This window comes from Haliaeetus leucocephalus, unplaced genomic scaffold, assembly GCF_000737465.1.
Source record: "Haliaeetus leucocephalus isolate CR32 unplaced genomic scaffold, Haliaeetus_leucocephalus-4.0 Scaffold2, whole genome shotgun sequence".
NCBI classification, from domain to species: domain Eukaryota; kingdom Metazoa; phylum Chordata; class Aves; order Accipitriformes; family Accipitridae; genus Haliaeetus; species Haliaeetus leucocephalus.
In genome coordinates this window covers 2,207,168-2,220,676 of record NW_010972438.1, presented here as the reverse complement: position 1 = coordinate 2,220,676, position 13,509 = coordinate 2,207,168, and the positions used below count along the sequence as shown (strand labels likewise).

Here is a 13,509-nt window from a genome sequence, read left to right as displayed (position 1 = left end):
CGTCCGACTCTTTGGAATTCACGTGTAGAAGTTATTTGCACAAGAGACAGAGAGAAACGAAAACTTCTTGTGCCCTAAAAGCGGTTCGGTAGACTGTAGCAGGCTTTTGGGCCGGTTAATGTGTTAACTGGTGAAAACACAGCCGGGAGATTCAAAGTACAGCTGAAACGCTGTCGACTTGTCTCGGTGCACGTAGCTACGGCGGGGGCCAGAGGTCGGAACGTGATGGAGCGTGCGGCGAGGGTGGCCCGGGATGCATTACCTAGAGGGGAACGTGAAGTTCAGGTTCTTGTGTCAATGAGCTGGGCTGAAGGTGCTGAGTTCAGGTCTCCTCTTTTATCCTGGTGGTTGGGAAGCCCACCGACCTTCCTCTTGAATATATATGCTCAGCTCCCTTTCACCTGTGTACGAGTACGAAGTGTATACTGGCCTTAGCAGACTTCAGCCCTCAGCCTGAGCTGTCTCTTCAGTGGCCTGTGTCTCTCTTTCTAGGTGGAAGTGATAAAGAAGGCTTATCTGCAGGGAGAAGTAGAATTTGAGGATGGAGAAAATGGGGAAGATCTTGCGGCATCTCCGAGGAACGTGGGACACAACATTTATATATTAGCTCATCAGGTAGAATTTTGCCTACAGCTTTTGTAAACCTGTAAAGAATCAGAAAAGAAAATTCTATAAGAAAAGTTTTGGAGTTTTCTTTTATAATGGGAAGCAGACAGGCTCTTGACCGAGTTTCTGAAGACATGTGATTCAAGTTCTTGGCAGTACTGGGGAGCAATGTATTATTTTTCAGCTGTATCAAAGGTTACTTTATACTCCCAAAGAAATTATTCTCACAGATCAATTAGACTGCAAGCAGAAATCTCACTCTGCTTCTGTGGTTCTTGCCACATTCTCCCTATGTTGGAGCCAGTCAGGTTTGTTGTATTGATACAATGTGTTTGAAAGGTAGAAGACCAAAGGGGGGGGTGTAGAATATATCTAGATCTACTTAATATATTGATGCTACATGTATCACTTCATTACAGACTTCTTTAGCATCTGAGAAGAAAGACCATCACTCTGCTGTAAGATGAATTTAGAGCATCCAGAAGCATTTTTGGAGCAATGCTCTGTGCATCTGCTTTTCAATTGATGCAAATTTTCTCTTCCGTCCCTGCCTAGATACTTGTGTGATTAGCACACCTTTGAATTAGGGTGGGCGTAGAAGGATAGACTGAATGTGAATGTTCAAAGTTTCCCAGGTCAGGCAAAGGGTGGGAGAGGATGGGTAAAAGAGGAGTATAACAGGGATATTAAAAAAATACATATTTGAATCATTCTGACTTGCTCCCAAAATAGAGCTGCAGGGTGTCTGGTTGGAATAGAATAAGCCTTCTGTCAACTTTGCCCTTTCTTAGCAGCTGACTGCGTACTATTTCTTTTTTTTATGCCAAAAATCAGAAATTTAATATCATAGAGAGACATCTGGTGTCTCCCACTCCCTTTGCATTCCTTTATTTTAGTTGGCTCGTCATAACAAAGAGCTGCAGAACATGCTGAAGCCGGGAGGTCAGATAGAGGGAGACGAGGCTCTGGAGTTTTACGCCAAGCACACGGCACAGATTGAGGTACAGGGAAGCCGGTGGCTGCCGGGAGGTGTGTGGGGGGGAATGATCCGCTGCGGAAAGAGCCGCTTGGAAGAAAAACGATGGAGTTAAACACCGGCTATGTTATACGTGATATTTTGATCAAACTGACTACCTGTGTGTGGACTGTCATCTTTGACATGAGAATATATGTGTACTTATTTTTTTATTTTAGTTTTTGACAGCCGCTGGGGGGGGGGAGCTATTTTTGAGCTGTCATGTGTGGGCTTTAAGATGGAGCTGAGCAGAGCTCTGTTGGCAGGAGGAAGTGTAACTTCGCTTCTGTTACATTTTGGCCGGAACTATTGCTGAATCCATAAAGTTAGTGATAGCTTTTGCCATTCTTTCTGTATTAAAATGACAGTTTGGCCTGATGTACAGTCTAAGATGCTTTTTAAAAGTAAAACACACACAAATAGGGAGAGTTCACAAGACTCTCTAATAACCCATATAAATATAACTCTTATTCCTCATACTTGCCTGTGCAGTGCATGGCTAAAATTTGCTAAGATTCTTGAACTGGGCAACCAGATTGCTCTAAAATTCAGCACAGCTTTGGTGCAGGATTCACTGGGCCCTGTGGAAATCCCAGTTAAGAGCAGTATTGCCAGGATAAGACCGCAGCATAGAAATTACCAGTCTTGGAGCTAACTGTAGGCCTACTTTGAAAGGTAAATTAAATGAAGTCTCTATCAAGCTGCTGTTCTGCGGAAATGTGTCCAAGTTTCTACATGTAGCTGGTTTGAAGGGGGGGTGGCAGGGGGTGGCGGGGAGCAGACAAATGAAGAAATAAAAGAATTTAAAAACTAGGAAGAACTCTAAGAAAGACTGCTGTTCAGATTGTCAGGTCGGACCGTACCATGGAGCAGATCGTCTTCCCCGTGCCCAGTATCTGTGAATTCCTCACGAAGGAGTCCAAGCTGCGGATATATTATACCACGGAGAGGGATGAACAAGGCAGCAAGATCAACGACTTCTTCATGAAATCAGAAGACCTCTTTAATGAGATGAACTGGCAAAAGAAATTGCGAGGTAGGTTGCTGTTGCCAGCGTGGTTGTGTGGAGCATCACCAGCAGAGCACTGAGGTCAGGTTTTCAGAGTTTGAAACGTTGACTCGGTAGCAGATGGTTCCCCAGTGTGGCAGCAACCTTGATAATTGTTTGAAAGAGTCTGCTCCTCTGCACGATGGCAGTATGCTGTAATGAAGTCAAGCTTAATGCAAGAGCAATATGGACCAACTGGAGGGGATCCAGGGGAGAGCAGTGAGAAGGATCACAGGTCGTCTTTTTTAAGATCCAACAGGAAGGAACAAAATTGTGGAGGCTTAGCTTAAATGAGAAGGCATTTGGTGGCAGGGAGGAATGGAGAGGACACAGCTGAAGAAAGCAGCGGTCTGTTCTCCTTCCCTGCACTGGATACACGAAGCAGTTCCCTTGCTTTGTGAGGAGGAGTAAGGCTGGGTAATGCAGCATGGACTTATGGCATCTGCAGCAATGGAGGCACTTGAGAACAGGTTAAACATGCATTTTTCCAGTAATGGTAGAAGTACAATTCGACCTTCCTTTGGGCAAGGAATAGACTGGCAGATGTGCCGACTAAGTCCCTTCCAGCCCTGTGATGCTAAAACACCTGAAAGCGAGCATTTTCAAGCACTGCTTTTCCCTCTGAAGTTCCCACTGGCAGCTAGGAAAACTTTTTAAATTATCTTTTAATTCATACAGTGCCACCACCTCCCCCAGTACACTTTCTAACTTGTTTGCTTAAAATTATTTATTTTAAAAAAATCTTGTTTTGTTAAAGGGGAAACGTTGCACATGAGGCTCAGCTTCAGTGGGCAGTGATGAGTGGTTAGAATTTACCAACAATGATCCTCTGAAATGTGAGAGAAAGCAGTTATTTCCTGCTCAAGTCAACATCTGCCATCTGATGCCACTGTTGTTCCCCATGCTTGAATCAGCTGAACTCCAATTATTAGCGCAAGAGCACAGACTGGTCCGGAACCGCCTCCTAGAGCAAATGTGAGAGTGGGCTGGTGCTGTACAGCTGCGTCCTGCTGCCAGCCACCAGAACCTGCCTGCTGGGCCAAGCATCCACGCCAGCACGGTTAGCAAAGGTTTTCCCCCGACGGAGACCTTGTTGGTAGTCAGCATTGCATAGCATAGGAAAAAATTAAGTGAGAAGGGTCCTCTTGACCTTCCTCCTTGTGAAAATTATTTTTTATAAAATTATTCCCTTTGTTGTAACCTCTGACGATTGCATTTTGCCCTTTCACTGTGCACCTCCAAGAAGAGCTTGAACTCTTTCCAGTTTGTTTTTGGGATGCATATGCACAGTTCACGCTAGAGCTTATGAAGTGTTGCGCAATTGGTAACGGAAACTCAGTATTTGCTTCTGATCATTTGGGTGTATGTATGTATATGTTAGTAGATCTTTTAACAGAGAAAAGCAGTTGTAATCATATTACTTAAAATTATCAAAGTCAGGTATAGATGAGACCGCCTGAAACTTGGTCAGCTCTACTGAATTATTTTTCATGTGCATGAATACTAAATAGAGTGGAGCTATTTCCACTGAACAATGGATTAGTGCTTCTGACAGCATCAAAATCCTGAGGAGGCTGTTTCCTAAAATGACTTCTAAGAGCTCTACAAGAAATACGGAATTATTTCCTAAACAAATGGACAGCTTTGTCTTCGACAGCATCCAGGTATGCTGTTAGATGTTGTTGTTTTAATTACTTTAATTGTCTTTGAGGCTATCTCCAGGCAAGCTGTGAAGGCATCCATAATTAACAACAGACCACAAATTAGTCAAGATCCACCTGCAGAAGTGGAGAATATTTCTTTTTTCTTCAAGAAACTGGAATAATTTAATCTGTCTCCTCATATTCTGGCCTTGTTTGGCCTCTAGGTGATATTCTACGTTTACACAATTGTTTCTCACGTCTTAAATAGAGGTTAGTGTTTTCGAGATGTGACCAGCTGGCAGTGCTCTGTGCTGCACTCATGTGATACCACTTACAGATTATTCAAACCTGAGAAAGACTTTCTAAAATAAAGACCCATGTGCTTCCCCTTCAGCTCATGGTGCTAGCCCATATTCTGAGCACCGTAAGTCTCCCAAGGTCTTAATTAAGAATTCAAACGAGCCTGCCAAAACCAGCAGAGGTGCTACACAGGGCAGACAGTCTGTGCCCATCCCTAAAGGAAGGTTTAAAGTAAAACCCGGAACTTTATAATGACCCTTTGTATAACAATTTCATACAAATGAATTCAACCTGCTTACAAATTCTTCCAGTTAAAATGAAATTGAGAACAGAAATAATATAGAAATCAGTGTATCGTTTATTTGAAACATTGCTACATTGCCTTTCAGTGAGGCTTAACATGTGCCTGGCTGATGAGGTGCAGTGAAGCTTGTATTCTTACAGTGACGGGGTACCTTTTTGTAGTCCTTTGTACTTTGCATTCAGCTGTTCAATACATTTGCTTTTTATGTGCATTTCAACTCAGTATAATGAGGCATTGTATAATTCTTTTAACCCATTTTTTTTGCTTAGGATGCTAGAAGAGGTGATTTGCTGAAGAGAGGTGGTGGCTACTGTGAGGCTCAGAATTGCTGCATTCATTAATTTGTTCTTCAGCCCCAGAGTTTGCATTTTCATCTTTTCCATAAATTTCACTGTGAGCTTCTTTCCTTTGCTCTCTGATACCTGTACATGTTACCTCCTTCCACCAGGGAAAAACATTAGTTCTTTCCCTTCTTTGAGAGCATTTTTAATTGATTCCCCCCCCCCCGCCTAGATTTCAGGAGTACACAATTTGCTGTACAATAGGCCTGCAGGAACTAAAATCAGGGATTTTGCCTTGATGCAGAGGGAATTACTGTAAGGCAGCTTCTTAGCTGTCCTTGTCATCTTCTGGTCTGCGACCACTTCAGAAAATGAATCTTTTTGCTTTCTGTGCCTCTTGATTCTAGCTGCAGAGATTATTAAAACTAGGAGTCTTTTTGAAAAGTATTTATATATGTAACATTAAGAATTTAAAATGTGCAGCTGTTTAACTGTACGCTTAGCTCTGTGCAGATGTGCTTGTGTCCTTTGCCCAGAGGGCACAGGGAAGGCCAGCCAAGCTTCAACTCAGTTATTATTCTGGGGCTATACTGGTCTATTATCAGCCTGAAGTGAAGTTGTCTTACTTGCTTGGCAGCTAGTCCTAAACATTTTAAATTTATGGCTGTGTCGCTATGCTGCGCTTTGTGTCTTAATTGTCCACCTTGCCCTGTCTTCACTGCGGTTTTTCTGGCTTGCTGCAGCAGAAAAGAAGTTTGAAGGTGGGCAGCATCTCATGGAGGTGAGCTGCTGGCGGCAGCAGCAGCGTAACTCAGAGGGATGGGGCTGAATCTCACCGTACGAACCTGTACAAATTTTCTTCCTCCTAATTGTTCTTTGTGTGACTCTGAGTACCAAGTATGTTATTAGGGGAAACCTGAAGTCCTTGACCTCTGCATTTCTGAGCTTGTTCTCATGCCGCTGCTAAATCATGTTTGAAAATGCTTTCCTTTTTAACACGAGTCCTTTGCCCTAAAGCACTATCTAGGAAACTGGAAGTACCCCAAATATAAAGAGTAATCAAATAAACTTCAGAATAAGCTATGAATATTACTGCTGTTGATGCTGTGCTTTTGGGCAAACTGAAAATAAACTGAGTTTTGGTGGAGATTAATTTTTTATATAGAACTTTTATTTTTTTAAATGCTCCATTAACAAGAGTTATTTTTCTCTTTTGCAGCTCAACCTTTCCTGTACTGGTGTGCTCGCAACATGTCCTTCTGGAGCAGTATTTCCTTTAACCTGGCTGTCCTTATGAACCTGCTCGTGGCATTTTTCTATCCATTCAAAGGAATTCGAGGAGGTACCAATATTTAACATACAACAATATGTGAACAAACAAGGGATAAGGAGCCAAATTCTGTCCCCCACTTGTGTCTCTGCATCCCTGTTTACTTCAGTGGGGATAGCAGAACAGAAATTGGCTTTTTTTGTAATTGCCTTGATATAAATTGTGCTGTTCTGACTTTTTCTTGAGGCATTTGGAAGGAAAACGTAGAGCCATGCTTTTTCCTAAGGGAAAAAATTATCAAAGAGAGACATCCACCTTTAATCACTTGACTGTTCTACTTTGGTTTAAAGTTCTGTAATTACGTATTGAACTAAGAATATGAGAAATGTTAATTTATTGCTTTCCTTGAGCTTGCATTTTATTAACGCCATTTTCCATAAAACTTTTGTGGTTGCACAGCACTTCAGGAGGCCTCTGAGCATTGGGGTTGGGTGAGTGAGATTACCCTGCGTTGGCAGGGGAGGCGTACGGGGGCGAAGGGACCTGCTTTGTGCCATCAGGAATCGATGGAGAATACAGAAGAAGAGCCCGTCTCCCCTCTGTTACTGTCTCTCCAGGAGACCCTTACTCCCCTGAGCACTTAGAGCAGAGTTTGCCTTACGGAGCGAGGAGGAACCATGTCCCCTGGCTCTGGAGGTTGCCTCTCTGAGGTTCTTTACCATCAGCGGCTAGCAGCTGGACTTGCTATCATTTCTAATGTAAAGCGGGGGTTAACATGTGCGGTTCATGTGGGGTTGCACAATCTTGCTGTAATAGGTCTCCTGGAAGTTGCTTTTGATCCAAAAAGCGGGTTTGTGCGACAGTGGTGGTTCTTAGAGCCAATTCAGTAAATACTCCCAGTGGAGTCCTGATGAGATTCAGCTGCTCTTCCTTAGATCCAGCCTCTCCCAAGAGATGCACCCCAGGGCAGGTCGAGGGGTGGAATCTGGAAATCTGGAGAAATATTCTTGTGGATGCCTCTGTCCAGTTTATCCCTTGCAAAGCTGGTGTAAGGGAAATGACTAGCTAGGAGCTTTTTCTACATCCGTGTCAACTGGAGTAAATAAGGACCCCAGCAGTAAAAGCTCCTTCTGGAGAGGGTGATTCATGTTCAAGCCTTCACTTCCCTTTCTTTGAGATTCATCATGCAACAGGGCCAGTTAGATGCTTATCTTTTCCTGTTGAACTTCCATCTGCATCTTTCTCGCATCCATTGCTAACTACAGAACCCAAAGACAATGCGGCTCAAAGATAGCAGCAGCCTGAACCTAACAAAATTATCAGCTGAGCTCTGTGTGTGCGGCATAAAAGCCGTTTCACCCCTTTTGCAGCTCACCAGTTAATTTAGACTGAGGAGAGTCGTAGTTTTGTCCAAGTAGTGTTCGACAGCAGCTTGTGGTCGCAGTGTGGTAGAGGCAGCGGCCGTGGAAAACTTGTGTTTAGGGGTTCTGCATCCTGATAAAGCCTGTGAGAAGGTACAGGATATTTTAGACCAAATTTCAGTGTTCCTGAGAGGGGGAAGATTATAGTTACCTTCTGCAACACCAGGCTGTGGTTTCGGCTGCTGTACCTCTGCATCGCACCCTGTGGCAGCAGACCGCGGGGCTACCCAGATCCCGTTCTGGCCGGCAGTCGGTTGAAGGGTTTTAACAAGCACAAAGAGCAAATGAATTTTCTGTCTCTAGTTTCAAAGATCACAGGTTAAAATTTAAAGGTCTGTATTTATGGCCGATAGGAAAGCTGGTAATTAAAGGAGTTCACTGAGATTGCAAGTTGCAGGACTTGGCGGGGGGGATCATTTGCCATTTTGAAGATGCCCTACCCTACATACTTGAAATACTTTATCAGGTAACATTTTGATAAAATCTCTTCCTCTACTAGTTACAGTCAAAAATGAAAAATAAGTAAATACAAGTGTATTTTATATTTAGCTTTTTTTAAGAAAAAAAAACCCTCTTCAAAACAGACTGTTTGGGGGAAGTTGTCAGTGTCTTGAGTTGCTCAGACACAGTGAACTGAGCAGCTGATCAGCATCTGACTGTAGCAGAAGCTGTAAAACTTCTGACTTGAGGAGCAGAAACAAAACTGGATGCCTGGAATTCGATACCGGAACGGTGAGAATTCCAGAGACAGGGAGACCTTCCTGCCGGTTACACGCTCCCCCTGCCCGCAGTCATGTAGCGGACTCCACGTGCTCGCAGCAAGGCTTTGACGTAGGTTGGGTGCAGACGGTTGATGTCGAGCGACCACTGGCTCGGCGAGCTCCGTTTGCCAAGGGCAAAGGCACTGCTCCCAGTCTCTCTCCATCCCTGGAAAGGAGAGGCGAGCCCGTGCCCTGAGCCCCGCTCTTCCCTGCGGGTACTCGCCTGACCCAGGTCCCACTAAGGACATTTCATGTCACGGCGTTGCACTCCTCATGCTGATGAGCTGCCTGTGGTGTCGGGTCTTTCCAAGGTGGGTGTTACAGGCAATAGCTGAGGACTTCATTAACTCTAGTTATTTTTGCAGGCCTGCTGGGAACTGCTGAAACTTGTGAAAGCAAATCCCTTCATGTGCCATGGATGGCTTTCTAATAGCTGGGATGTTCAGACACCTGTGCAGGTGCCGGCAGGGTCCTTCAGGATCTGCCTCTCGTGGCAATTCTCAAGTCATTCCTAAATAAGCTTTTGTGCATTTTTCTGTCTCTCCCCTTTCTGTGCTGTTTATCTTTCCCACACGGGTGAGACTGTTTCGAGCTCTGCACCTTTTGCTGTTTGACAGCTCAAGTAGCGGTGGCAGCGTTGCTCTGGGATCCCAAACTCCCTTCAGACAGCGGAAACATCTGTTCAACTTTACGCTTATTAAGTTTTAATTTCCATCTATCTTCTGCTGTCTTTATTAATCTACAGTGATTTGGAACAAAATGAAATGGCTGCTCGTGGTAGTCAGATGAGAGTAATATTTCCTAAGCCGTCTGAATTTGGGCGGGGGGAGGAAAAATCCCTCAGCAAATATCTTGCCAATAAGACACAACAGTCCTCTGCGTATGTACTTGTAGAAGGGCTGCTGAGTGCTATGAAATTTGGGGGTCTTGCCTTTTTGTCTGTTAAGGAGCCAGTTGCTTGAAGAAAAACTTCTTTTTTTTTTTTTTTTTTGTCAGTTTTAAGAAAGAGATGTCTCTCATATTCTGCATAAACCCAGGGTAAATGGTATTTTCAGCTGAGGATTTTTTATGGCTCTTTCAGAGAACTGTATTTTTAGCAACATAGGCTTGATGTTATGTAAGCAGACAGTCTCATGGGACAGTCTAAATAGAACCAGAAATAGCAAGAGATGACAAAAACTGGTACGAGGTTTTTGACCAAAAGCATAATAGGAGAATCTGCTGTGAATCTGGACCTGGAGGAGTATGTTGTCTGTCTTCACCTACCCATTCAATGCCTCTACAGAGCACATTAGCAAAATGCCTCTCCTTTTCAGCATTCAAGGTGTATAAGTAGTGAACACTAAACTGAAGAATCCTATAATACTGGCGCTTATCATTTACATAACGCTTTAGTAACAAGTTTGTAATTAAAATCTGCTGAAGGCATTGGGCTCAGATGTTCCACTTACAGCTTTGAAATCAGTAATGTCTGAACATGAGCCTTAATGATGCTCCACCAGAGATAAGATAAAATGGCATTTAGTTGGTTCTTTTGGTTTTGTTTTGTTTGGTTCTACAAAGTATTGAATCGGGTTTTGGTTTTGCCTCTCCACCCTAGGTACACTGGAGCCCCACTTGTCAGGCTTGCTGTGGACAGCTATGCTGATATCTCTGGCCATCGTTATAGCTCTGCCTAAGCCCCACGGCATCCGAGCCTTAATCGCTTCTACAATATTACGACTAATATTTTCAGTTGGTTTACAACCTACCTTATTTCTTCTGGGTGCATTCAACGTAAGTATTGAGTGGGCTTTTTTGAAGTTCTCTTGCATCTTACATAAGGGTTTCTTACCTGCTCGGGAAGATGTCAGGCAAAAATAGCCTGGGACATTGTGGTGGAACTGGTGGGAGAAGTAATCCCCTCTTTGGACTGTTTCTAGCAGAAGTGCTTTGCTGTCGTTCATTTAATTCTGTTTCCCCAGGCTGGGGACCTCTGAGGTTTTGCTCAGTTTTGCCACAGTCTAGAAACAGCTCCCACCCCAGCCAGAAATGTAAAGAAGTCTCTGTGACCCTAAAGTACATAGTTATTCGCTCAAACCCGTCTCCGTTCAGCGACTAAGCTACAGTATTTTCAGGGTTGTGTAAGATTCACTGAACAATGCATTTCCCCAATGTCTGTCTGCAGTCTACCTGCCAGCCAAAAGCTGACACTAAGCAGTTTTGCTACAGTAATGTGTGGACTGAGCATGTAAGCTGAGCCACCAGAGAACTTCATTAACGCTCAAACCCGGATACTTGTGGTCTCCTGTGGCAAGTGAGCCAAAAGGGTTTCTCTCCGACTGAGTCAGCAGGAGCCGTGCAAAGATGTGTCTTCTCAAAGACCTGGCCTTTATTACGAAGTGCCCAGCTTTCAAGTGCATCATTTAATAGCGTTCCTTGTCTTCAAAAGACATCACCATGTAGTACAGAGTCAGAGTTGCATTGCGAGGGTGGTGGTTGTTGCCGTTGGTAATCGTAGCATTTAGCAGGTTCCAGGTAAGTTGAAGGCAGCTTTCCTTCTGGTGTTACTGGGTGCGTGATCCGAGAGTGAATTGCTGAGGGAATCTGGACTGCTTGCTTATTAGCAAGCAACAGGAGGTGTTTCAGAAATATAAGGGTTGCTGTAGGCTAGAGAGTTACTTGACTGCAGAAAGTGCCATGCTTAGAACAGGGGTGGGGTGGTTTGGTTTTTTAGGAAGGCTTACCTCTCGCACCAGGTATGTTGTTCTTTAAATTGTAGTCTTGATGCCCTTTGACAACAAGCTGGAAACAGGAGTCAGTGCACACGTTTTCTTGGACATCTGCAGTTTTAGTTTTAGCTCACTGTCTCAGCCGTGCAGAAAATGCAACAGAAAGCAGGTTTTGACTGACGTGTGAAATGCTATTGTGTAACAGACAATTCAGCATGGTTCTTGACATCATTATGGAGCCAAGTTACCTCCAGCTTTGAAAAATTGCCTTTTTTTTCCTGAAAGCCACATGTTGTAACTAATACATGGTTAATCTTTCCTTAGGTCTGTAATAAAATCATTTTTCTGATGAGTTTTGTGGGTAACTGTGGAACCTTCACTAGAGGATACAAGGCAATGATCATGGATGTAGAGTTTCTTTATCACCTGCTGTACCTTCTGATTTGCGCTCTGGGGCTCTTCGTACATGAATTCTTTTATAGTTTGTTGGTAGGTATTCACTTTGCCCTCAGAGTGGTTTTCTGTCTGTGTTTGTAAAGTCCCATCTTGGACCTATCTAGATGTGTCATACACCACTTGCTTTCTGTTTTACTACTGGGAAATTGTTGTACCAGCACTCGTTTGAGAACTGCATACTGGAGATTTTGCCTGGGAGAAGTTACGGTGGGAGGCTACGGGACTCCTGCTGCATCTCTTCTTCCTCATTCGTACGGACAAGCGGGGGCTTTCTTCTTCTTCTCACATATGTTATACAAGACGTGTTTAAGGTTAAATTTAGTTTAAATTGCTCGTTACAGTAAATGTGTATGCAGTTGCAATGAAGGTATTTAGCATTTCCCTGTGTATGTTAGTTCTCTTCTCAGACTTCGAAGGCATGGGGTTGCTAGGTTAGATGTATTGCTTGTGACCCTGCTCTGACATCCAAGATAATAAAACAATTTAAAATGTCGTGACTTTAATATCAATACCTGGTGAAGGTTTAAGCCTTCTTAAGGTCATATAAGCTCTTACATGAGGGAAAAAAAAAAATCTAGCCATAGAAATGTTAGCTGAACAGTAGGTACTTTTGGAGTTACCATGCTATGAGTAAGAGGCACACAGTCTTTAAGATGGTTTACTGTTATTGTCAATAAGTATAACATAGTGTCCATGCTTTTGGAGCAGTTGGTTATCTTTGGAGTGTCTCCTTAGCTGTAGCTAGACTCCAGACCTCACACGACTGACACGGATGCCTGGCATACGTGTTTTTTCTGTTTGGGGTGGAATTCATCTTGCACAGCACAATACTTCTAAGAATAAGCACTGAAGGAGTATATCTAGTGTTGGTGGAGAAAATGTGTCACTTTTAAAGCAAACCTTAAATCCCATTCAGAACACTCTATTTTTGTCCCTTTGTTTGATGCTTGCGACATCCTCTGGTACCTGAATTGGTTATTTTCTGTATTGATGTAGGTACAATTTAACAAATACCTGTTCTCTCATTGTCAACCAGCATAGCCAGCAACCTGCCTGGGCTGTGCTGGTGAGTTGTCACAGACCCAGAGGGGTGAAAAATTAAGGAAACATCTGTAAAGAAATTTAAACAAAGAATTTGGGAAAAAAATGTTGCTCATTTAATTATACACTCCATAAGCTAAGACTTAAAGGAAATAGCTAACTGTATTTTGAGATGCGCTACTTGCAGATTGTGATGGGGCAGATAGTACTATAAAAAAAGATAAAACAGTATGTGTTAGCAGCTTTATGTTTAAAGCACGCACTGTATACCTAGCACTTAAGCAAGAATACCTGCCCTCACACCAGGCAGGGACTTCTTCCCAAGCTGCTGCTCAGGACTAGAGTCCGTGCAGTGCAGATGAAGAGGAGGGTACAGCTTACCTCCATTCTTCATGTTTCAAAGTGCATGGCACAAGACTGGTACAGTGGGAGTGAGGGACCCCATCTCCCTTGCCTCCTGCTATATTTTGCTTTGCTGATATGTTAAATTTCAGATAACTATAAAAAGGCCAAAAAAAATGCTTTAAATGCTCTTTAAAACATCAGATTGGTATTGTTAATGTGCTGCCCCATGTTACACCAACACGTAGCATGCCACCAGTGGTAATGGTGCTACATGTGAGAAACAGCCTTTGCTTTCTGTTCGTTGTCC

At 43.4% G+C, this 13,509-nt stretch overlaps 1 protein-coding gene across 1 annotated transcript in view; it reads left to right on the top strand.

Moving 5' to 3' along the window:
* The window catches only part of ITPR1 (inositol 1,4,5-trisphosphate receptor, type 1), a 165,127-nt gene that overhangs the window by 127,650 nt on the left and 23,968 nt on the right, over positions 1 to 13,509 (top strand). The window contains exons 45-50 of the mRNA XM_010570399.1: positions 493 to 615; positions 1,503 to 1,607; positions 2,465 to 2,657; positions 6,417 to 6,539; positions 10,250 to 10,425; positions 11,685 to 11,849. Coding sequence (XP_010568701.1) covers positions 493 to 615; positions 1,503 to 1,607; positions 2,465 to 2,657; positions 6,417 to 6,539; positions 10,250 to 10,425; positions 11,685 to 11,849 — 885 coding nt within the window. The remainder of the gene's footprint in view (positions 1 to 492; positions 616 to 1,502; positions 1,608 to 2,464; positions 2,658 to 6,416; positions 6,540 to 10,249; positions 10,426 to 11,684; positions 11,850 to 13,509) is intronic.